This window comes from Dasypus novemcinctus, chromosome 21 (assembly GCF_030445035.2).
Source record: "Dasypus novemcinctus isolate mDasNov1 chromosome 21, mDasNov1.1.hap2, whole genome shotgun sequence".
Classification (NCBI taxonomy): Eukaryota; Metazoa; Chordata; class Mammalia; order Cingulata; family Dasypodidae; genus Dasypus; species Dasypus novemcinctus.
In genome coordinates, this window is record NC_080693.1 from 84,175,315 (window position 1) to 84,197,780 (window position 22,466).

At 62.6% G+C, this 22,466-nt stretch overlaps 1 protein-coding gene across 2 annotated transcripts; it reads left to right on the forward strand.

Moving 5' to 3' along the window:
* The first annotated feature begins 148 nt into the window (after positions 1-148).
* Positions 149-21,367, forward strand: GAA (alpha glucosidase). 2 transcript variants are annotated; one of them, XM_058284841.2, is made up of 21 exons: positions 149-240; positions 3,317-3,878; positions 5,019-5,164; positions 6,792-6,957; positions 7,798-7,894; positions 8,339-8,458; positions 8,541-8,659; positions 8,744-8,875; positions 10,427-10,537; positions 10,956-11,069; positions 11,166-11,250; positions 11,635-11,752; positions 12,564-12,697; positions 13,894-14,045; positions 14,255-14,403; positions 18,722-18,863; positions 19,283-19,426; positions 19,893-20,057; positions 20,260-20,412; positions 20,718-20,824; positions 20,996-21,367. In XM_058284841.2, the coding sequence occupies exons 2-20, from the start codon at positions 3,363-3,365 to the stop codon at positions 20,775-20,777; spliced, it is 2,823 nt and encodes a 940-aa protein (XP_058140824.1). In that variant the 5' UTR covers positions 149-240; positions 3,317-3,362; the 3' UTR covers positions 20,778-20,824; positions 20,996-21,367. The 2 variants fall into 2 exon arrangements, with proteins under 2 accessions (XP_058140824.1, XP_058140825.1); XM_058284842.2 differs by having other exon boundaries at positions 20,718-20,823; positions 20,988-21,128.
* The last annotated feature ends 1,099 nt before the right edge of the window (positions 21,368-22,466 follow it).

Below are 22,466 nucleotides of genomic sequence, written 5' to 3' on the forward strand. Positions count from 1 at the left end.
GACAGCGCGGCGAGGGTCAGGGCGCCCCGGCCTCCGGGGCGAAGCCACCGCCCAGGGCGGCCCCGCGGGGCAGGCGCGGAGGCACCGGCCCGAGGAGGGGGCCGCGGCGCCGCCAGGGGGCGCCCTCGGCCCGCGCCTGCGCAGACGGCCGTCCCGTGACGCGCCCGGCTCTCACGTGGGCGCCGCCGGCGCGCGACCGCCCAGTGGCTGCTGCGGGCGCGGGGCGAGCGGGGCGCCGAGGTGAGCGGGCCGCGGGGGCGCGCAGAGCCCGGGCCGGGGGCGCGGAGGCCACCGAGGACGCGGGGGCGCGCGGGGCGCCGTGCTGAGCCGAGGCCGGGAACGGGCGGCGCCCCGGGGAGACCACCGCCCCGGTGACGCCCGCGTGGGGCCCTCGTGACCGGCCCCCGGGTCGGAGCGCGTGCCCGTGGGAGCGGGCCGGGGCGGGCGAGGGCGCGGACGGCGGGGCACCCGCGAGCCCCGCGTGGCTGCCGCTCTCCAGGTGGGCTCGTCGCCTCCTCCCAGCGGGCACCGCAGGGAGCCCGTCCCGGGCTGGCCGGGGCTGGAGCCGGGGCTTGAACCCGGCGGGGGCGCGGCGCCGTGACTGGGTGGGGGGGCAATGCTGAGCCACTGCCCTGACAGCGGCGCTGGGCCTCGGCCCCCGGCTCCCCTGTCTCTTAGCTCATCTCTCCCGCTGTCCAGCCTAGAGACGGGGGACTCGCTCTCCGGGGTCCTGCTGGTTTCAGGGGGCCGAAGGCTGCCTTTCCCTGTCTGTAAAATAAAAGCAGTGCTTTGTCCTCAGCCGGGACGGCCAGGGGACTTGGTCTGCAGCTAGTGAGAGATTCACCTGCCTGGGCTGTGCCCTGGCTGCCAAATTAGAACCTGTGGGCAGCACGGTGCTCCCAGGGTCATCCTGCCCCACGCGGGACCCTGGACTAGTCATCACTGATGTCGCGCGGGTCTGGGAGGGCCAGGTCCCTGAAAGCGGTGCTGTGCTGGCCCCGGCACACATGCAAGCCCTGACCTGCCGGTGGCCCTCGGCAAGACGCCATGTCACCGGCTGTCACCGCAACAGGTTCCAACTTCCCCTGGCCCCGCGTCCACTCTGACTGCTGTTTCATGGTAGCTGTGAGAATGACCTAATGCTACAGGAAGCTTCCCGGACCCAGGACCCCCCTGCCGCGCCCTGAAATCCAGGGCCACATGGAGGCCCGGCTTGCCCACAGGTGACCTGCTCGGCGGGGGAACCAGGGCCTGCCCGTTCCCGGGGGGCAGGACTCCTCTGCAGCCAGCCCTGGCTCGAGGGTCCCCGACAGCCTTGCCCAGGCTTCCTGAGACGCTTGGGCCTGCCCTGCCTGCCTGTTCTCCCCCCGGGTCAGGCGTGCTTGGGGTCTGATGGCTCCCCCAGCCTTCCTCGGCTCCCCCCACCTCCGTTTGCTCTGACACAAATAAAAGGAACTCCCCAAATAAAATCCTTGCAGGTTTAATCCGGTCGGTCGTGGTGTCTGCTTCTTGCCCGAGCTGGGCTACTGTTGCTTATAAAGTACTGAGCGCAGGGGGGGGGCTGTGCCTCCAGCCACACCTGCGGGCCTCAGTCTCCACCCCAGGGCAGCTTTAATCCACCTCCAGCTGTGACCTGCTTCCTTCATGTCTCCTAGTCTCCGTCACGCAGCTGCCGTGAAATCATTTTTATATACGTTTTAGGTGCATTTTGAAAGGCTTCACCCTGCACGATATCCCACAGCCCTGTCTGGGGACACTGCCCTTTTGTGCCGTCCCTCCAGGCACTGTAAGCAGTGCTGCCCGGTCTGGCCTAGGCGCTGCCCGCCTTCACCTGCCCTGCTTCCCCCTCAGTGCCCTGGGGAGGGTTTGGGGGTCGCTCTGCCCTGCCTCCCACCTCCTGTTGTCTAGCCCGGGGCTTCACCTGTTCTGTTCCACGGACCCCTTTGCCAATCAGGTGGAAACCACGGGCGCTTTACTAAGTCCACACCATACCGTGTATTATTTAATAAATATATCACACCCACACCAACACATCCCCACAAGAAGAATGTTTAACTGTCTCTTCAACAAAAGGTGCTGGGACAATTGGATATCTACAACCAAAAGAATGAAAGAAGATTCCTATCTCACTCCCTATAAAGAATCAACTCAAAGGATCAAAGACCTAAATATAAAACCCAGGACCATAAAACTAACAGAAGAAAATGTAGGGAAACATCCTCAAGACCTTGTGGTAGGTGGTGGTTTCTCGGACCTTACACCCAAAGCACGAGCAAGAAAAGAAAAAATAGACAAATGGGACCTCCTCAAAATTAAACACTGGTACCTCCCAGGACTTTGTCAAAAGGGAATAAAAGGCAGCCAACACAATGGGAGAAAATACTTGGAAATTACATGTCAAATAAGGGTTTTAATATCCAGGATATATAGAGATGTTACAATTCAACAATAAAAAGAATGTGACCTAATTGAAAAATGGGCAAAAAACTTGAGTAGACATTTGTCCAAAGAAGAAATACAAATGGTGAAAAAATACATGAAGAAATGCTTAGCATCGCTAATGATTAGAGAAATGCAAATCAAGACTACACTGGGATACCACTGCACACCTACCAGAATGGCCACATTAAAAAGCCAGAGAACTACAAGTGTTGGAAAGGATGTGGAGAGATAGGAACTCTTACTCCCTGTAGGTGGGGTTGCAGAATGGTGCAGCCACTGTGGAGGACTGTTTGGCAGTTCCTTAAGAATCTGAATATTGACTTGCCTTGTGACCCTGCAATAGCACTACTGGGTGTATACCCAGAAGAACTGAGAGCAGCGACACAAACAGACACCTGCACACCGATGCTCACAGCGACATTATTCACGATCGCCAAAAGATGGAAACAACCCAGGTGTCCATCGATAAACAGCTATAGTGTATTCACAGGATGGAATATTAGGAGGTTTTAAAGCAGATGACAACACGGATGAACCTGGAGGACACTGTGTTGAGTGAAGCAAGCCAGAAGCAAAAGGGGAAATACTGTATGACTGCATTGCTATGAACCAGATATATTGTGTAATATATTGTATGACTTAAAAAATATATATATAGGTATCCAGTACATTTAATTGAGAAATGTTTGTTGTTATTCAACTGTGTTTTCTTTTTAGTTTTTAATTGTTTATGTTTTCAATTACCAAATGTACAAAATAAAGTTAAAAAAAATTTTTTTTTAAATTCAAGCTCATGGACCCCTTAAGCCCCTGGTCTAGAAGCTGCCCCGGTGCCCCTCGGTGCCCGCTCTGAGTCTGCTCCTTCTCCGCACAGGCCCCCGGATCTGCGGCTGTCTGGCTGCCCACAGACGGTGCCCGCCATGGCTGTGCAGTGGCCTCCCCGCGCCGGGCACCTGCCTCTGCCCCTGCCCCTGCTGGGGGCCTGCACAGTCGCCGTCCTGGCCACAGCTGCGCTCCTCGGGCACTTCCTACTGCGGGACTTCGTGGAGGCCCCCCACGTCCTGGGGGCGACGTACCGGGCACCCCTACACGCCCGGGAGCCTCGCGTTGGCCCCGGAGCAGCGCCCGCACGGTGCGACATGCCCCCCGATGGCCGCTTCGACTGTGCCCCCGAGAAGGCCATCACCCGGGAGCTGTGCGAGGCCCGAGGCTGCTGCTACGTCCCCGCGCGCCCGGGGCCCCGCGGCCCCCGCCTGGGGCAGCCCTGGTGCTTCTTCCCGCCCGGCTACCCCAGCTACAGGCTGGAGAACCTCACCCGCACCGAGACGGGCTACGCGGGCACCCTGACCCGCGCCGCACCCTCCTTCTTCCCCAAGGACATCCTGACCCTGCGCCTGGAGGTGCTGCTGGAGACCGAGAGCCGGCTGCACTTCACGGTGGGTGGCCGGGGCGGCCCTGGGGGGCGCTGCCCGGGGCCTGCCGCGCCCTGCCTGGGAGCAGAGGTGTGGACGGGGAGGGAGGAGGGGGCCCGGCCCTCCCAGGCGTCCCCTCAGCCCCAACGGGCGGGCCTTTGGCTGTGTCCCCTCCCAGCTCGGAGGTGCAGGTGCGCGCCCAAGGCGCCCTTAACAAAGTAACTAGTAACAACTGTCCAGCACTGAGCGGTTACCGGGTGCTTTTTTCTCATTATCTTTACGACAAGGTAAGTAAAGGAGGGGTGCCAGATTCAGCAAATGAAAATACAGGACTCCCAGTGTATTACTCAGCCAAAGGGGTGCTGAGGCAAAATACCAGAAATGGGTTGGTTTTTCTAAAGGGTATTTATTTGGGGTAGGAGCTTACAGATAGCAGGCCCTAAAGCATAAGTTACTTCCCTCGCCAAAGGCTATGTGGAGCAAGACCGCTGCCGACGTCTGCGCGGGCTCAGGCTTCCTGGGTTCCCACGCTCCTGGGCTGGCTTTTCTCAGGGTTCAAGGTTCCTTCCTTCCTGGGGCTGGCTCCTCTTTCCTCTGGGTGCTGACTTCCCGAGTCTTCAGCATCAAACTCTTAACATTAGAAATCCCCAACTCTGTGCCTTTTATCTGTGAGTCCCACCCACCAAGGAGTGAGGACGCAACACCCTAATCATAACTGAATCATGCCCAGGTACGGATCAGATTACAAGCATAATCCAGTATCTATTTTTGGAATTCATCAATCGTATCAAACTGCTACACCCAGTAAATCTGATTTCAGATAAATATTTTTCATATGCGCATACCACACAATACTTTAGACATGCACTGAAAAAAGGTGGTGATTCCCTGAAATTCAGATGTCCTGGCATCCTGAGCCATATCTGCCAACCCAAGAGGTGTTTGTCTTCTAGCTGTGTAGATGGGGAAACTGAGGCTCAGAGTCCAAGAGCCCAAGCTCACACGCTGGCCAGCAGCCACGCTGGGGCCCAAGCTGCCCCCCGGCTCTTCAGAGAGCAGTACCTCGTGCTGGAGCTTTAGGGAATGTGCCACAAAGGGTGGCAGGGCGCAGCCGCCTTGGCCCACGAGGGCCTGGTCCGCCAGCACCTCTTCCTCTGGTCCTAGATCAAAGATCCTGCCAACAAGCGCTACGAGGTCCCCATGGAGACCCCGCGGGTCAGCCGCCGGGCGCCGGCCCCGCTCTACAGCGTGGAGTTCTCCGAGGAGCCCTTCGGCCTGGTCGTGCGCCGGAAGCAGGATGGATGCGTGCTGTAAGCCTGACCTCTGCCCCCGGCGGGGGCACGGGGAGGGTCTGGAGGGTGCGGGCAAGTCATTGGGCCGGCGGCATCATGCCCCAGCCCCGGGCCTGTCCCCCAGCTCGCCGCGGTCTGCACCCCCTCTCTGCCCCGCCGCATGGGCCCGCTTGCCGTTCCTGGAGGCTGCTCCCAGCGCTGGGCCTTGGCACCTGCTCCTCCCTCCCTCATCCGGGTCTCTGGGCGGTCCCCTGTGCAGAGGTCCACTCTGACCATCTAGCCCTGGGGTTCCTGACAGGGCAGTTCTGCCCCTGGACCTGGGGCAGCGTCCATGGCAGCTGGGTTGTCCTGATCAGGGTTTGGCCTGGGCACCAGTGGTCAGGGGCGGGAGCTCCTACACATCCTGCGGTGCACGGTGGCCCACCGTGGAGGAGCATCCAGCCGTGTCACTGGCGCCGCCGTGGAGGAGCCCTGGTCCAGGCTAAACTGGCGCCCGCCCCGCTGGGACCCCCTGGCCGCCTTTACTTGTGTCTTACCTGTGATCAAATGCCTGTGCGTGACCTTGGCTGACCCTCACGACGGCTCTAAAGTAGGTGCTGTTAGCACCCCCGGTTTACAGATGAGGAAACTGAGGCACAGAGGGGCGAGGCGGCTCGCTGGCCGGTGACGGAGCTGGGCGCGGGCCGGGCCGTGGGCTCCAGCGTCCAAGCTGCCGGCCCCACTGGGCTTCGCGTCCCCCTGGCAAGACGAGGCGTGTCCCTGTCCCTGCCATCCTCCATCTCCCTGTGCCCAGCTCCACGCGGCAGGTTTCCTCCTCCACCCTCCAGGCCCGCGGGCGCCTCAGCAGCGCCCACGAGTTAGGAAAGAAGGAGCGGTGGGGCCGCTTGCCTCCGTGGGAGCTCCTCTGTCCTGTCTCCCTCTCTCTGGCCCCGTCACCCTCCTGGTGGTTCCGTCACCTCATTGGCTCCGTCACCCTCTCTCTGGCCCCATCTCAAGTGGTCCTATCACCCTCTCATTGAGAGTTTTGAGTTTTTAGTGTTTTTGTGATGGTTTTTCTCCAGATGTTTTTAATTTTTAGGATAATGCAGCTCAAATACCTCTAGGTCCCCACCAGGCACGATTTGGCTGCCAAGTGGTCATTTTCTGCAACTCTCAAAGGGGGTAAAGCAATGAATAGCCTTTACTGCAGCCACTTCTGCCAGCGCCTAGAGCCCACCCTGCAGCCTCAGCCCACGTCCTCTTTCTGGCGCTGTCACCCTCCCAGGGGCCCCGTCACCCTGCAGGTGCCCTGTCTCCGTCTCTCTGGCCCTGTCACCCTCCTGGTGGCCTTGTCTCCCTCTCAATGGCCCTATCACCCTCCCGGTGGCCCCGCCACCCTGCAGGTGGCCCTATCTCTGTCTCTCTGGCCCCGTCACCCTCCCAGGGGCCCCGTCTCCCTCCCAGGGGCCCCGTCACCCTGCAGGTGGCTCGGCCGTGCTGGTGTCAGGAGCTGGCTCCTCTCCTGGGTCGTGGGGCTCGTCTTCCCCTGCGGAGCTGGCCAGGCCACTCCGGCCCTGCTGGGGGGCCCCAGGCCAGCCCTGGGGGAAGGGGCGTCTACGGGGAGGTCCCCCTTGGCCCGGCGACGCCAGCGGGTCTGGTCTCCCAGGCTGAACACGACGGTGGCGCCCCTGTTCTTCGCCGACCAGTTCCTGCAGCTGTCCACCTCGCTGCCCTCACACCACATCACCGGCCTCGGCGAGCGCCTCGGGCCCCTGATGCTCAGCACAAACTGGACCAAGGTCACGCTCTGGAACCGAGACATGGCCCCCACGGTAACGAGCGGCGGGGCCCGGGCGGGCGCGGGCCTGGGGGTGTGGCCTTGGGGGCTCCTGTGCTGGGGGGTGTTCAGTAGAGAATGGCCGAGGAGAGGGGGCGGGGAGGCCACGGCGCCCCACCCCTCCTGGAAGAGACCCTCCCTGGGTGAGACCATCCGGTGGGCGCCAGGGGAGAGCTCCCACGTGGGGAGCCGCCGCCCACCGCGGGCCAGGTCAGCCCAGCAAGGAAGGGGAGCCGCCCACCCCTTCAGAGCAGCCCCGGGCTCTCGGCCGGATTGGGGGCTCCCTCCCCAGACTTGCTGCCGCCCTGGGAATCCTGAGCTTCGTGGGCCTGGTGGTCCACGTGGGACCCCAAAGTGCAAGTTAACTCACCGACTTAGGGCCACACCCCTTAATGCAGCTCCCAGGGCCGACGACACCCCCAGCCCCTGACAGGGCCTCCCCAGGGAGTGGGATCAGAACCCTCACCCTGCACGGACGGGCTGGCCTCCAGCACCCCAAGGGGTGGTGCTCAGGAAGCCCGAGCTCGATGGGGGAGAGCCAGAGCTCAGGCCGAGCCACTGCAGGGACCCCCAGGACCAGGGCCCGAGAGCCAGGCTCTCCCAGGCCAGCGCTGTCTCCCCTGCTTCCGGAAGTCCCCGCACTGTGGGGGGCGAGGGTGGAGCGGGGTTCCGGGCCCCAAGAGCTGGCCCCGGGCAGCCAGGAGGGAGCCTGGCCCTTGAGACGCCCTGTGCCCTGCGAGCAAGTCCTGGGGCCCGAGTCTCCCACGGACGCGGCCACGGTGGGAGGGGCGGTAGAGCAGGGGGCCTGCCCTGAAGGCGCCGTCCCCCCGCCCAGCTCGGCGCCAACCTCTACGGCTCCCACCCTTTCTACCTGGCCTTGGAGGACGACGGGGCGGCTCACGGCGTGTTCCTGCTGAACAGCAATGCAATGGGTGAGTGGGTGGGCGCCCGCCCCCCCCAGCCCCGGGCCCCACCCTGAGCCCCCAGGCCCTGGCCCAAGCCCCACCCCCAAACCCCGCCCTGAGACCCTGAGACCCTGTCCCCAAGCCCTGAGCCCCTGAACCCACTGCCCCTCAGCCCCCCAGACCCTGGCCCCTCAGACCCCAAACCCCTAGCCCGCAAGCCCCACCTCTGCCCCCAGGCCCCGCCCCTCAGACCCCGAGCCCCCAGCCCCGAGCCAGGGGTAGGCGGCACCTGGCTGTGGCTGCCACCCCCCGTCCCCGGGGGAAGCGTGAGGGTCTCAGCCTCCTGCCCGGAGACGCGACTGGAAGTCAGGGCCAGGGGCCCGGGGCAGGCGTCCAGTCCAGGGGTCCCCGAGGCGGCCTGGCCCCCGGCGGGGGTTGACGGGAGCCCCCTCACCGCCCTCGCCCGCGCAGACGTGGTGCTGCAGCCGCGCCCGGCGCTCAGCTGGCGGACGACCGGCGGCGTCCTGGACTTCTACGTCTTCGTGGGGCCGGCGCCCAAGCACGTGGTGCAGCAGTACCTGGCCGTCGTGGGTAAGGCCTGTCCCGGCCACGTCCCTCGCCCCCCCCCCCCCCCCCCCCTCGCCCGCTGCTCACGAGCCGCCCTCGCCCCCAGGGAACCCGTTCCTGCCCCCGTACTGGGGCCTGGGCTTCCACCTCTGCCGCTGGGGCTACTCGTCCACCGCCGTCACCCTGCAGGCCGTGGAGAACATGACGGCGGCCGGCTTCCCGCTGGTGAGGCGGGCGGGCGGCGGGCGGCAGGCGGCGGGCGGCCGGGGCTCCCCCCCCGCGGCCCGCTAGCCGGCCCTGTGGCTGCAGGACGTGCAGTGGAACGACCTGGACTACATGGACGCCGGGAGAGACTTCACCTTCAACAGAGACGGCTTCGCGGACTACGCGGCCATGGTGACGGCGCTGCAGCGGGGTGGCCGCCGCTACGTCCTGCTTGTGGTGAGCGCTCCCGGGCCCCCAGCCGCTCCCCCTCCGCCGGGTGCTGGGGAAGGTCCTTTTGAAACGAGGGTGGCGGGTGCCTGCGACTCCTGGGGTGCCCCAGGCTGGGGGGCTTGAAAGAGCGGATGCGCCTCGTCTCCCGGCCCTGGGGCTGGACGTGCCGAGTCCAGGTGCCCGCGGGAACTGCGCCCCCCGAGCGCATCTGCCGCCCGCCGCCAGTGCTCGGGGCAGCCCTGCCGCCTTGGCTCGCGGCTGCACCCCCGCCTCCACCTGCTCTTTCTCGTCTCCTCCTCGTGGCCTCCCCAGCCCAGTTTCCGCGTGTGAGGACGTAACGTCGGTCGTGTCGAATCAGAGCCCACCCTTACCCTCCTCTTGTTTTTTTTAAGATTTATTTATTTATTTATTACCCCTTCCCCCCACCCCGGTTGTCTGTTCTCTGTGTCTATTTGCTGCGTCTCTTTGTCTGCTTCTGTTGTTGTCAGTGGCACCGGAATCTGTGTTTCTTTTTTGTTGTTGCGTCATCTTGCTGTGTCAGCTCTCCGTGTGTGCAGTGCCATTCCTGGGCAGGCTGCACTTTGTTTCGCACTGAGCGGCTCTCCTTACAGGGTGCACTTCTTGCATGTGGGGCTCCCCTATGTGGGGGACACCCCTGCGTGGCACTCCTTGAGCACATCAGCACTGGTCAAGGAGGCCCGGGGTTTGAACCGCGGACCTCCCATGTGGTAGGCAGACGCCCTAACCACTGGGCCAGGTCCGCCGCCCTTACCCTCCTCTTAACTCACGCCATCTTCAGAGAGCCTGTCTCCGAGCAGGTTCCGTGCATGGGACGGGGAGAGGACTTGGGCATGTCTTATGGGTGGGAGGGACAATCCAACCCCAAATGGCAAGAAACTACGGGTTTGGCCCGGGCTGCCCGGGGGCATCCATTCCAAGGGTCCCTGGAGATACCCGTTTCTCTTGGCCCAAAACAGAAGTGTGTGTGCACGCACGCACACGTGTGTGGTCAGCTGCTATCTCCCAGCACAGGGCAGGCTCAGTGGGCTTCGGGCCGCTGGCACTAGGGCCAGCGCCGTCCCCCTCTGCCTCGCCCTGCCAGCAGCTCCATCTCCTGGGCGGGGGGTGTGGCGGGCAGCCCCTGGCCCACTTCCCCGGGGCCCCTGCTGGAGGGGAGCGCTCGAGAGGCCCTGCCAGCCAGAGGGCCCAAGGGGCGGCGGCCTGGGGACCCGAGAGGAGCCCTTGCGAGGGAATTCAGTGGCCGAGGGGTTCGGAATTGTGCCCGCGTTGCCCGTCTCACCCTCCCTGCCCTGCTGCGGGTGGCAAGCGTCCTAAAAAACCAAGCGCTCGGTGCAAAACACCGCAGGACGCTCGAGCCTAAAGAAGAGGGGCACCCGCTCACCCTCCTTCGGGCAGGGGTGCCCACCGGGAACCTGCTGTTTGCTTCACCCCCTGCTCCGGGCAGACGCGGGGCACGCCTCCTTCCCGCGCTAACCCGCGTTGCGGCACAGCCCCGCCTCCCCGCCTCCTGCCGAGGCTGTCTGTCTCCCTTCCCAGGACCCCGCCATCAGCAGCTCGGGCCCCTCCGGGAGCTACAGGCCCTACGACGAGGGGCTGCGGAGGGGAGTCTTCATCACCAACGAGACCGGGCAGCCGCTGATCGGGAAGGTAGCCTGGGCGGCCGGGCCAGGGCGGGAGCGCAGCTCTCCAGCCGAGGGCAGCGGGGCGGGGGGTGGGGGTGGCGGGGCGGCTGCATGCTCCTTGACCTCCAGGCCCGGGTATCTTCTGGGGCTCCTGGGCCTCCCCCGCCCAGGTGGAAGGGGGGCTTGGCTGTGAGGCTAGGACAGGGCCCCGGGGGAGGGGGGTTCCGTAAGGCCTCTGAAAAGTGGGGCCTGAGGCGTCCCGGCACGCCTCGCCTCCGTCTTGGTCTGGGGCCTCCCGCTCCTAGCACACCTGTCCGTGGGTGGCCCCTGGATCGTTCTGCCCCTGGCTCTGCACTGGGGGCAGAAGCGTGCCCATGGACCCCCGCCCGGCGCCCTCGTGCCTGGCCGACTCGGGCAGTCTAAGTGCGGCTCGTGTCCTCCAGGTGTGGCCGGGGCCCACGGCCTTCCCCGACTTCACCAAGCCCGAGACCCTGGCCTGGTGGCAGGACATGGTGGCCGAGTTCCACGCACAGGTGCCCTTCGACGGCATGTGGATCGTAAGTGACCCCGCGCCCCGCGCCCCGGGGCCACCCGCATCCCCCGCTCCCGCTGGCTGCAGGCCTCCCACCCACTGCCCTGAGCCCCTCCTACAGGACATGAACGAGCCGAGCAACTTCGTGAGGGGCTCCCAGGACGGCTGCCCGGACAACGAGCTGGAAAACCCGCCCTACGTGCCAGGTGAGCCCCCCTCGTTCCCAGCCTGGAGTGTCCCAGGTCAAGGCTGGGGTTTTCCTTCTCTAGTTTGGGGAGACCCAAAGCCCCCAGTTCTGAGAAGCCGCCCAGCAGCCCCGAGAAGGGGAGGGGAGCCCCTGAAGGGCAGGCATCTGGCAGGGGGGGGCCGCCCTTCAGCAGGAGGAGATGCAGGGCTGTCGGCGGGAGGGCTCGAGGTGGATCAGGAAGGGTTTGTGAAGCGTGGGGCTCGCGGAGGGCCGGCCTCGGGACAGGCGGGGGTGGCCCAGGGCCGGGGCGCAGCCTCAGCGGGCACTGGCAGAGCCCACTGCAGGGGGCACGGAGGGGACCACCTGCCCGGGAGGCTTCGTAGAACCAGCCCCCTTCTTCCAGGGGTGGTCGGCGGGACCCTCCAGGCAGCCACGATCTGCGCCTCCAGCCACCAGTACCTGTCCACGCACTACAACCTACATAATCTGTACGGCCTGACGGAAGCCATCGCCTCGCACAGGTGAGAGCCCCGCCCACCCCGTGCCGGGCCCCGCCCCGTGCCAGGCCCCGCCCCATGCCATGGCCTCACACAGGTGAGAGCCCCGCCCACCCCGTGCCGGGCCCCGCCCCATGCCAGGCCCTGCCCCATACTAGGCCCCGCCCGGTGCCAGGCCCTGCCCCATGCCAGGCCCTGCCCTGTGCTAGGCCCCACCCCATGCTAGCCCCACCCCTCATTAGACCCCTCCCCATGCCAGGCCCCGCCCCATGCTAGGCCCCGCCCCATGCCATTGCCTCGCGCAGGTGAGAGCCCCGCCCCATGCCAGGCCCTGCCCCACACTAGGCCCCGCCCGGTGCCAGGCCCCGCCCCATGCTAGGCCCCGCCCCATGCCATCGCCTCGCACAGGTGAGAGCCCCGCCCACCCCGTGCCGGGCCCCGCCCCATGCCAGGCCCTGCCCCACACTAGGCCCCGCCGGGTGCCAGGCCCCACCCTATGCTAGGCCCTGCCCCATGCCAGGCCCCGCCCTGTGCTAGGCCCCGCCCCATGCTAGGCCCCACCCCTCAGTAGACCCCTCCCCATGCCAGGCCCCGCCCTGTGTTAGGTCCCACCCTGTGCCAGGCCCCACCCCACCCTCTGCCCCGCCCCCTCCCAGGCCCCACCCTCTCCACCTCCATCCCCCCTGCCCCTGCAGCCTCTCCCGACAGCCCATGGTCCCCGCAGCCTCTCCCGACAGCCCATGGTCCCTGCGCTGCCCTCCTACTGTGCGTTCTGGGCCGTGAGAGGTCCGGGGACAGCCCCGTCCACATCTTGCTGACCCCCTGCCCCACCCAGGGCCCTGGTGAAGGCTCGGGGGACGCGCCCCTTTGTGATCTCCCGGTCCACCTTCGCCGGCCACGGCCAGTTCGCCGGCCACTGGACAGGGGACGTTGGGAGCAGCTGGGAGCAGCTGGCCTTCTCCGTGCCAGGTGGGAACCCCGTGGGGAAGGCACTGCCCAGAGGGAGGTAGGGGCAGCTTCTGGGCCCGGCCTGGCTCCAGAGGGGCTGCTGTGATGCCCCCTGCCAACTCAGTGGAGGGACTGGCCTGCTGGTCCCTGCTCACCTGGGCAGGTGTGCTCACCTGTGCAAGTCAGGCATCCCACTTCTGGGCATCCCATCTCCGTCACACCCCAGCCACCTCCCAGAAATCCAAATCCATCCGGCCCTCCCCACATCCCAAACTGCAGGAAGCTGGACCACCGCTCTGCCCGCAGGACCCTGCCCCGGGCCTCCGGCCCCCCAGGCCCCGGTTCCGCCCCACAAAGGGGAATTTGGTTTCCCTCCAAGACTCCTGCCGCCGCCTGACCTGTTAGGCCCAGGGGTGGCTGCAGAGCCCAGTGGGGGTGCAGGGAGCCCGGTGAGCGGAGCCCCCTGGCCCCAGCCCCCCGGCAGCAGTGGTGGGCGCCCCGGGGGAGCATGCTCGCAGACCCTGGCCCCGGTCCTGCCTGCCCAGCTCTCGGAAAGAAGCCGCCCTCCTCGGGAGGGGCGCCGGTGGCCGCCTCCCTCTTTCTCACCTGGTGGAGGCACAGTGGGGGGGGTCCCTTGCGAGGCCGGTGTCTGAAGCTGCCTCTTGGAGTCGGGGTGCTGGGCTGCGTGCCCCATCTTTCTGGTTATCAGGTTATAGTTGTCAGGTAAGCTGGGAGCTAATTAGCAAAGACCACGCAGCTCCCGGGATCCGCTGCAGTACCAACAGGTTCCCCGCGGCCCGGGGCTGGCCCCGCTCTCACCCATCTCGGGTGGTTCCCAAGGAGACGCTGGCCCTGCACAGCCCTCTCCCCGCGTCCCACTGAGCGGGGGTGGGGGGTGGGGACAGTGCCAGAGCCGATGTGAGACGACCTTGAGCCCACCCCCACGGGGTTGTGCCCGGGAGAGCCGCCGACCCCTCAGGGTGTCATTTGCTGTGCCCACCGCAGGGTGTTAGGAAGCACCCTGTACGGCAAGGACGGGTCCTTGTCACTGCCGACCCAGAGGAGGCAGAGGCGGCGGTCCCGGCCGTCAGCTGGGGTCTGGGGGTGGGCGCGCCCCCTCGCCTCTGGCCCACTCAGCCGGCACGCCCGTCGGCTTCCTGGGTGCTGACTGGCCTGCCCGAGCGGCCTGGGGCCCATCCCGGACTCTGCTCCCCCAGGGATCCTGCTCTTTAACCTGCTGGGGGTGCCGCTGGTCGGGGCCGACATCTGCGGCTTCCTGGGCGACACGTCGGAGGAGCTGTGTGTGCGCTGGACCCAGCTGGGCGCCTTCTACCCGTTCATGCGCAACCACAACGACCTGCACAGCCTGGTAGGGGCGCCCCGCTTCCCCACCCTGGAGGATCCTTCTCCCCCCAGGGTGTGGCTCCCCTGCCCAGCCGGGAGCAGCCGGGCCCGGCCGCGCTGACCCGTTGCCGCATGCTGGGGGCTCGTGGCTGGGTGCCCGGGGCGGCCAGGGCGCCCGGGGCCGGGGCTCTGGGGGGCCGGCGTTGCCCCCACTCGCTCTGCCTCCCGCCGCAGCCTCAGGAGCCGTACAGGTTCAGCGCGCAGGCGCAGCAAGCCATGAGGAAGGCCTTCGCCCTGCGCTACGCCCTGCTGCCCTACCTCTACACGCTGTTCCACGCGGCCCACGTCCACGGGGAGACCGTGGCCCGGCCCCTCTTCCTAGAGTGAGTGGCCCGCATGGGGGACGGGTGGCCATGCGCGCCTGCAGGAGAGGGGCGCTGGCCGGGGCACGTGGGCACGCCGGGCCTGTCCCCTGCCGTGGGGCGCACTCCCGGAGCCGACTGTGGCGTGTAAGATGAGGCCGACACCCGGGCCCTCCCCTCCCGAGGTGCCCCCTGCACCCCAAGTTCCTGCCCCTAATTCCCAGCTCAGGGTCGGGGCCTTTGACGTCTGGAGAAGCCCCAGGGGAAGAAGGCTGAGTGAGGACCCGTCCTAGCCGCAGGTCCTGCGCTACCGCGATCCGGGCAGTTTGGGGCTGGCTGAAGGGAAGGAAACCTCAGAACCCACAGACTTGGGAGACATGCAGTTACCCTAAGCCCCCGGCGGCCTCTCAGGTCGGGGAAGAGTCTCCCGTCGTAGGTAGGTAGCTGGCTGTTCAGAAAGTCGACTGCGAAGTGTTCGTTCATACAGCTACCGAGTTCCAAGTGGGGTAAATAGACAAATGCCCAAAACTAAGCTGGGGAAAATTCCACAGGGAAACAGAAGGGAATGTTTACCAGCGCACGGCCAGAGAGGGCTTTCTAAGCACCAAAGCCAGAAAGAGCAAAGAGGAGCAGCTTCCATCTAGGAAAAGAGTGAGATGCTCTGAGCCAAACAGAAACAAACGAATGCTTCTCTAAACAGAAATGGAAAGTAAATAACATTGTTTGATGTGAACATTCTACAGGCAAACAAATTGGAGAAGACAGAAACAAAATGACAAATACCATTCTAACTAATATGTAAAGAACTCACACCAGTTGGTAAGGCCAGTATTAAAAACCCAATAGATCAACAGGTAAATTTGCAAAGGAGGAGTGGTATTTGGCAGATAGACTCATTCTTCACCAAGAAATATTTTAATTACCTTGTCATTTCCTTCACTATACTATTTTTTAGCTATTTTCTTAGTTTCCCTGGGGCTTATAATTAACATCTCAATTTATAACAATCTACAGTTATCCCTTCCACATCGTGACTTTCCCCATCACAGTTTCAATATATATTGTGGGTTGGCATAAGAAATTGGAATTTTGGGGGATTTTGTGGTAGCCACAGGTGATAAACAAAGGCCAGCAAATGACAGAAAAAGTTTATAAACTCAGACATGCATAAGACATATGTATATTATTGTATAATATCGCCTATGAACAAATACCTAACTCAAATTTTACAATAAGGCACTATAAACAACCCATAAAACAAAAAAATTCAAACTTCTCTGGTATGAAAGGAGGGCCAAAAAATTTTATGCAGACTTCCCAAGTCTCAGGAGTGCCATTCTCCTAACCCCTACGATGTGGAAGGGATAGCTGTAGTTTAGATCAGTACCAACTTAATGTCAATATTATTTTAAAAAATGAAACAAAACAAAACTTTGCTTCTCTGTAGCTCCATTCCCTCTTTTGTGCTATATCTTTATACGATATATGCCCATCAACAGAGATTTTCAACTATTGCCTTATGCAGTTGTCTTTTAAATCAGATTGATGAGGTACAAACAAAAAAAAAATACATGTATGTGCTATGTAGATGCTTTACCAATGCTTTTTATTTCATGTGGATTCAGCTATTGTCGAGTACCCTTTCATCTCATCCTAAATGGGTTCCTTTGTGGGACAGCCCTACTGACAGATTCTCTCAGGTTTTTAAAAAATCTGGGAATGTCTTAATTTATACTTCTTTTTTTAAAGGATGGGTTTGCTGGATATAGAACTCTTGGTTGACAGTCTTTCTTTCAGCACGTTGAATATATCATTCCACTGCCATCTGGCCTCTGGTTTCTGATGAGGAATCAGCTGCTGATCTTACTGAGGCTCCCTGGTTAGTGATGAGCTACTCTTTTCCTGCTTTGAGGATTCCCTCTTTTTTTATCTTTTCATAGTTTGATTATGATGGTTGTAGATGTGGATCTCTTTGAGTTCGTACTACTTGGAGATTGTTGAGTTTCTTGGCTATGTAGAATAATGTTTTTCATCAGTTTTGGGAGGTTTTCAGCCACTATTTATCAAATATTCTTTCCACCCCTTTCTTCTCTCCTGGGACGCCTGGTATGCATATGTTGTGCCCTCAGTGGTGCCCCACAGTCTCTGAGGCTCTTCATTCATTTACCTTCATTCTTTTTTCTTTCTGTTCCTCACACTGCTGTTTTCAGGTTCACTGATTTTCCTGCTTGTTCAAATCTGCTTTTGAACCCTTATATTGAGTTTTTCATTTTAGTTATTGTACTTTTCAACTCCAGAGTTTCTATTTGGTGCTTTTTAAAATTCTCTTTATGGATATTCTCTATTTTGTGAATCATCATTCTTGTACTTTCTTTTAGTCCTTTAGACATAGTTTCCTTTGTAACGTAAATATTTTAAAATATGTTTGTAAACGTATTTTAAATTGCTGATTTAAAGTCTTAACTAAACCCAAATTTTGAGCAGAATTCCTCAAGGACAGTTTCTATTGACTTTTTTTCCTGTTTATGGGACATACATTCTTGTTTCCTCGTATGTTTCATAATAGTCTGTTGCAAACTGGACATTTTAAATAATATTTTGGGGCAACTCAGGAAATCAGACTGTGCCCCTTCCCATTGTTTGTTGTTTGTTTAGTAGCTTTCCTGAACTAATTTTGTAAAGTCTGTATTTATTCTTTAGAGTGCATGTACTGAAGTCTGTGGTGGATTAGCTTACGGAATGACTGTTAATGATTGGACAGTAATTTCCTTTAATCTTGGAATCAGTAAGTCTTCCAGCATTTGCTAAGGGGGGCTCTGTGATGTGTCGGGGTGCACGTTTGGCACTCAGCCGAAGTGAGCGTTCTTGCCTAGAATCGGCCGTTTTCCTTGAAGAAACACGACCAGAAGAATGGTGCACATATTTGCTCGTTGCAGTTTTCAGGTCTGCTTCAGGCTTCATTTCTTGCCTGCCTGGGCCTCGAGGTCAAGCAGTGCTGAGAGCCCAGGCCTTCTCAGGTCTGTCCCAGCACGTCCAGACCTACACATGCTCATCGTCTTCCAGATTCCCAGAAATGCGCTGGGGCTTTTCAGATCCTGTGGACATGTTATTCCCCAGCTTTTCTTCTTGTGCTTTTTCTTGCGTCTGTTGTCTGCCCAGCTGTTGTCCACTGCCCCGGGCAGCTGGGGTGTGGAACAGCTGCTTTATCCGATTGTTTTTGACAAATGCCTCTGGGGAGAAGTCCAGGTCAGGCGAGATAAAGACAGCCTGGCACGTGGGCCCGGCAGGCAGGACAGCGTGAGGGGGCTCCAGCCCCGCCGTGCTGCTGCAGCACCTGCAGGCTGTCGGTTTTCAGGGCTGCTGTGGAGCCGGGGAGGGGGGGGTTAGGGCAGTTCCCGGCCACGAAGCCTGCCCTGCCGTGGGGCTTGGCCGTTCTTCCTGAGTACGTGCTCCCTGGATTGCCACGGGCCTCTGGTTAGTTCCCGGGTCCCGAAGAAGTTGGCTGTGACTTTTTTGCCAGAGTTCTAGCTGCTTTAACAAAAGAGGATTTTCAGAGGTTCTGGTTCTTCTCTGCTCACTTTTGCTGATGTCACTCCAAGAAGTGCGATTTGAAGCAATAAGGTACCGTATATTTTGCCTGTGGAATTAGGCTCATTAGGAGAAAATGAGAAGAATCGGTGCTGGCCGGAATGCGGCAAAATGGACGTTTTCATACTCTGCAGGGAGGACTGTAAACAGATGTGTTTGTGCAAAGCAGCAGTCCATAGCGATGATGTTTCTAACATTCCTGCGTTCAGGTGCCTTAAACACAGAGAAGCAGAGCCGTCAAAGGCGTCTGAAAACGGTAGAAAGTGCCCCAGTGTCGTCACCCATCGGCTGTCCAAACCCCAGGCCTGGCCGCCATCCGCATAGCCGGTCCTAGGGAGTGAGATGGATTTTCATCGACAGGACGCTCTCAGTTAGATGAAGAAACGCGATGGGGGGAGGAGGGCAAACACCCTGAAAGGGGGCGACGGGGGCCTCCGGATCAGGGTTGGCGCACTCTTTCCCGTTTGTCCAGACTTTGCCGTGCTTTGCAGATAGTTGCGTGACAAGCACATGCTCCTGTGACCATCGGCAGCCCAGCGTCCGGGCGCCGGCCGCCTCCTGTCCCGGGGCCTCGGGCGGCGGTGGGGAGTCCTTGGCTCTCACGTTGGCCTTGGTCAGCTGGAGGTGGCCCTGCCGGAGACGGGTCCAGGCTCCGAGCCTCCTGGCTCCTCCTGAGTGCAGCGACTCTGCAGGGGTCATCTCTGTCCCTGGCCTGGCTGCCAGCCTCCGTGCCCGTCCCTCCCACTTGCAGGTTCCCCCAGGACCCCCACACCTGGACCGTGGACCGCCAGCTCCTGTGGGGGGAGGCCCTCCTCATCACCCCAGTGCTCGAGGCCGGGAAGGACGAAGTGGCTGGCTACTTCCCCCGGGGCACGTGGTACGACCTGCAGACGGTGAGTGGCAATGGTCGCTCCCCCTGAACCTGCCTCAGTTTACCGAATCCCAGCCGTGCGCTGGACCCCCGCCGGGGTCTTCTGAGTGTGTCAGCCTGTAGGTTGCTCACAACAACCCTAGGTTCCCGAAGAGGAAACTGAGGCCCGAGGGGGTCACCTGCCAGGGCCCCGCAGCACTCGCTGGCTGCAGAGCGGCAGGGGGCTCGGGCGCTGCCCGCTGGACCTCCGGTGCTCTCTGGCCCTGGACGCCGGGTCTGGGCGCCTCGACTCTGTCCCGCAGCGTGGCCGAGTCCCCGCAGCACGTCCCCAGCCCCCGCGCACCATGTCGTGTCCCAGCGCGCCTGCCGGGCTTCCCGGGCCCCCACACGAGGCTCCCGCGGCGGGCGCGGGGCCCCTGCTGACCCGGCCTCTGCCCTCAGGTGTCGGTAGAGCCCCTGGGCAGCCTCCCTCCTCGGGCGCCCCTCCTGTCCGCCATCCACAGCGAGGGCCAGTGGGTGACCCTGCCAGCGCCCCTGGACACCATCAACCTCCACCTCCGGGCCGGGCACATCGTCCCCCTGCAGGTACCGGGGCCCAGCCCAGGGCCAGCTTGTCCAGCCCCGGGGCTGCCGGCCCCCCGCGCCGCCCCCGGGACCCCCGCTGTGGTGATCCCGCGGCTGAGGGTTGAGGACAGACGGGTCCCGGGAGGGCCTTGGGCGCTGGCCGGGGCAGAGGGAGACCCGCTTCGCTGGCCCTTTCCCAGGGAGGGCAGCGCTGGCCGGCGGTCTGCAGGCGTCAGGGGCCTCCTCCGGCCCCGCGTCAACACCGCCTGCCGTGACGGAGGCCTCGTCCCACGCTGTGGCCCGGGGAGGACAGCCCACCCCGGGGGGCTGGGAGGGAGGCCCCGGGGGAGGCACGGGCAGGCCTCGCGGGCTCCTGTGGCGTCCAGGCCCCCGTCCTCACGGGCTCCCCTGGGGGTCCTGGTCCCCTGCTGCGGAGGGCGGCAACCCCCCCCAGAGCCCTGGTCGTGACGTGTGTGACCCTCTCCAGGGCCCCGGCCTCTCCACCACGGAGGCGCGCCAGCAGCCCATGGCGCTGGTGGTGGCACTGACCGCGGGCGGGGAGGCGCAGGGGACGCTGTACTGGGATGACGGGGAGAGCCTGGGCACGCCGGAGCGCGGGGCCTACACCCAGGTCGTCTTCCTGGCGCAGCGCGTGAGTGCGGGGCCTGCCCTGATCCCACGGTGGCCCCCGGGGGGGCCCCGGGGGGAGTGCATTGGGGGAGCCCTGGACGCCCCGAGGCCGCCGGGGGCCCGCGGGGGGCTTCGGGCCACGTCCCTTCCGCCCTGCACGGAGGGGCCGCCCCGGGGTCCCTGCCCCAGCTCCTGCTGACGCGGCGCCCCTCTCCCACGTCCAGAACTCGGTGGTGAACGAGCTGGTGCGCGTGAGCCGCGAGGGCGCCGGCCTGCAGCTGGCGGCCCTGGCCGTCCTGGGCGTGGCCACCGCCCCGAGTCAGGTCCTCTGCAACGGCGTCCCCGTGTCCAACTTCACATACAGCCCCGACACCCAGGCAAGACACCCGGCCCCGGGGCCTGGCGGGCAGGGCGGGCAGCCGAGCCCGGGGGGCGGGCAGGACCCACGCTTTCCTCGCCGCACCCACGCCTGGAGGCCGGCGGCAGCTCGCCAGCCGGAGCTTCCACGGCTCCCTCCTCAAAGCTCACTCCGGTGACAAAGTCCCCCCGGGACAGCCGGGGAGGGAAGCCCCTGGGGTGCCGGGGCCAGGACCCCGTGCCTGCCACCTGCCCCAGCTCCCATCGGGGCGCTCAGGGCTGTGCCCGGCGGTGGTCTGGGCCTCAGTTTCTCTTCCCTTCTCAGGTCCTGGCCGTCCCCGTCTCACTGTCCATGGCAGAGCGTTTCCTCGTCAGCTGGTCCTAGCTGCTCCCAGCGCCATGGGTGCCGCTGCTTCGCCCTGTGTGGCCGAGGTGGGGGCACGGGGAGACGGGTTTGCGGCAGGCCCAGACCCCGTGCCGCTCTCGGCCTGCTGGGGTCAGCGCCGCTTCAGAGCCCGGCACCGGCTGTCCCTGGAGACCCCCGGGGCCTGGGCTCTGGCTCGTTGCCATGACCCGTCTCCCGTTTTTCTCCCTGGATTCCAGAGCTGTGTCGGTGCCCTCGCGGGTTGCTGTGAGTTGGGATCATCGCGGCGTCACATTTGCCCCCGTAGCACGTCACTGGGATGGAGGTGGCGTTAGCAGCCACCAGCCGACCCGTCGCGGGCCACCAAGGAAGGACCTGGGATGGGCAGGTTTTCTCCCGCCCCCAGGGCTGCTGCTGCTGCTCTTACCTGCAGAAAGGTGGGGGCTGGTGGCCCCTGCGGGCGGCTCTTGGGGCAGCTGCCCCTCCAGCAGGCCGGGACCCCACTTGGTCTGATGAGTTGGAGCCCAGGAATTCAGAAGAATTCATAGGACGTGGGGAGACCCTTAATCTTAAGTGCAATTATTTTTAATTAAAGGGACATTTAAATTCAAGCTCCTGCTGATCCTTCCGGGACTTGGGCCGGCAGGACGCGTCGCGTCCAGGGCCTTGGCGGGCAGCAGCCGCTTCCTCCTCGATGGGCCCTGGACGCTCCCACGGTATGAGTACGTCCTGTGCCCCTCCCACACCACCCCTCGCCCCCGCCACCCCTCGCCTCCCAGTGCCCTCCACTGAAGGGTGTCCGGCTGAGCCTGGCATCAGCGGGCACGTGGTGGAGAGGTGGGGCCCTTCCTGGCCTGGCGGCTGCGAGGAAAGCTCAGGCTTCCCAGTGTGGGAGCTCAGACCTCACGCGTCCGTCCCCACGGGGTGCTACAGAGATGAATTTGGGCCGAGGGTCTCCCCATGAGCCAGTTTTATCAGGGTAACAGTGTCGGCACAAGTCACTGTCGTTAGTCAGACACCTGAGAGCGTCTTGTTTTATCGGGCCACAGAGAGATGGCCGGCCTTTTTGCCTTTTGTTGAGGGATTACACCTGTCACCTTCCAGAAAGCTCCCCAAGTGGAGCCTACTGACTTCCTGGAGGAGTGGAATGTCGGACTTGGGCTAGCGCCCCCGCCTTCAGGGTCACCTTTTACATGAGCAAAACAAGCCCTTTGGACATGGAGGTCAGGAGCCCCCAGACTAGACTGGAGCCCCACTCTGCCACCTGCCCACTGAACGTCCGCTAAGTCAGCGTCAGTTTCACTCCCATCATTACATCACCATCGCCATCATGGTGTTAGCCAAAAGGGGCCAGAACTCTTGGCTTTTATAAAGCGTATTTATTTGGGGTAGAAACTTAGCCACAAAGCCTTAAAGAGTTCAACTCAAGGTTCCCTAAGAGGTCCTTTCTCACCCCAAGTACTTGCCACATGTTGAGCAAGATGGGGCGACGCCGCGAGGCTCAGCCTCCCTCTTCCTCCTGAGGCTCCGTGGTCCCAGCTTCTTCTGCTCTCAGCTGTGGGCTGGCATAAGGCTCATCTCTCTCCCCCGGGCTCGTTTCTTCCTGGGCTCGGCTGCTCTGGTCGCGTCACGAGGTCACCTGTGGACTATCAAGCTTCTCTCTTCTCGGGGCCTCTGCCGGGCCTCATGGCCGTCTCTTCCTCTGTGTTC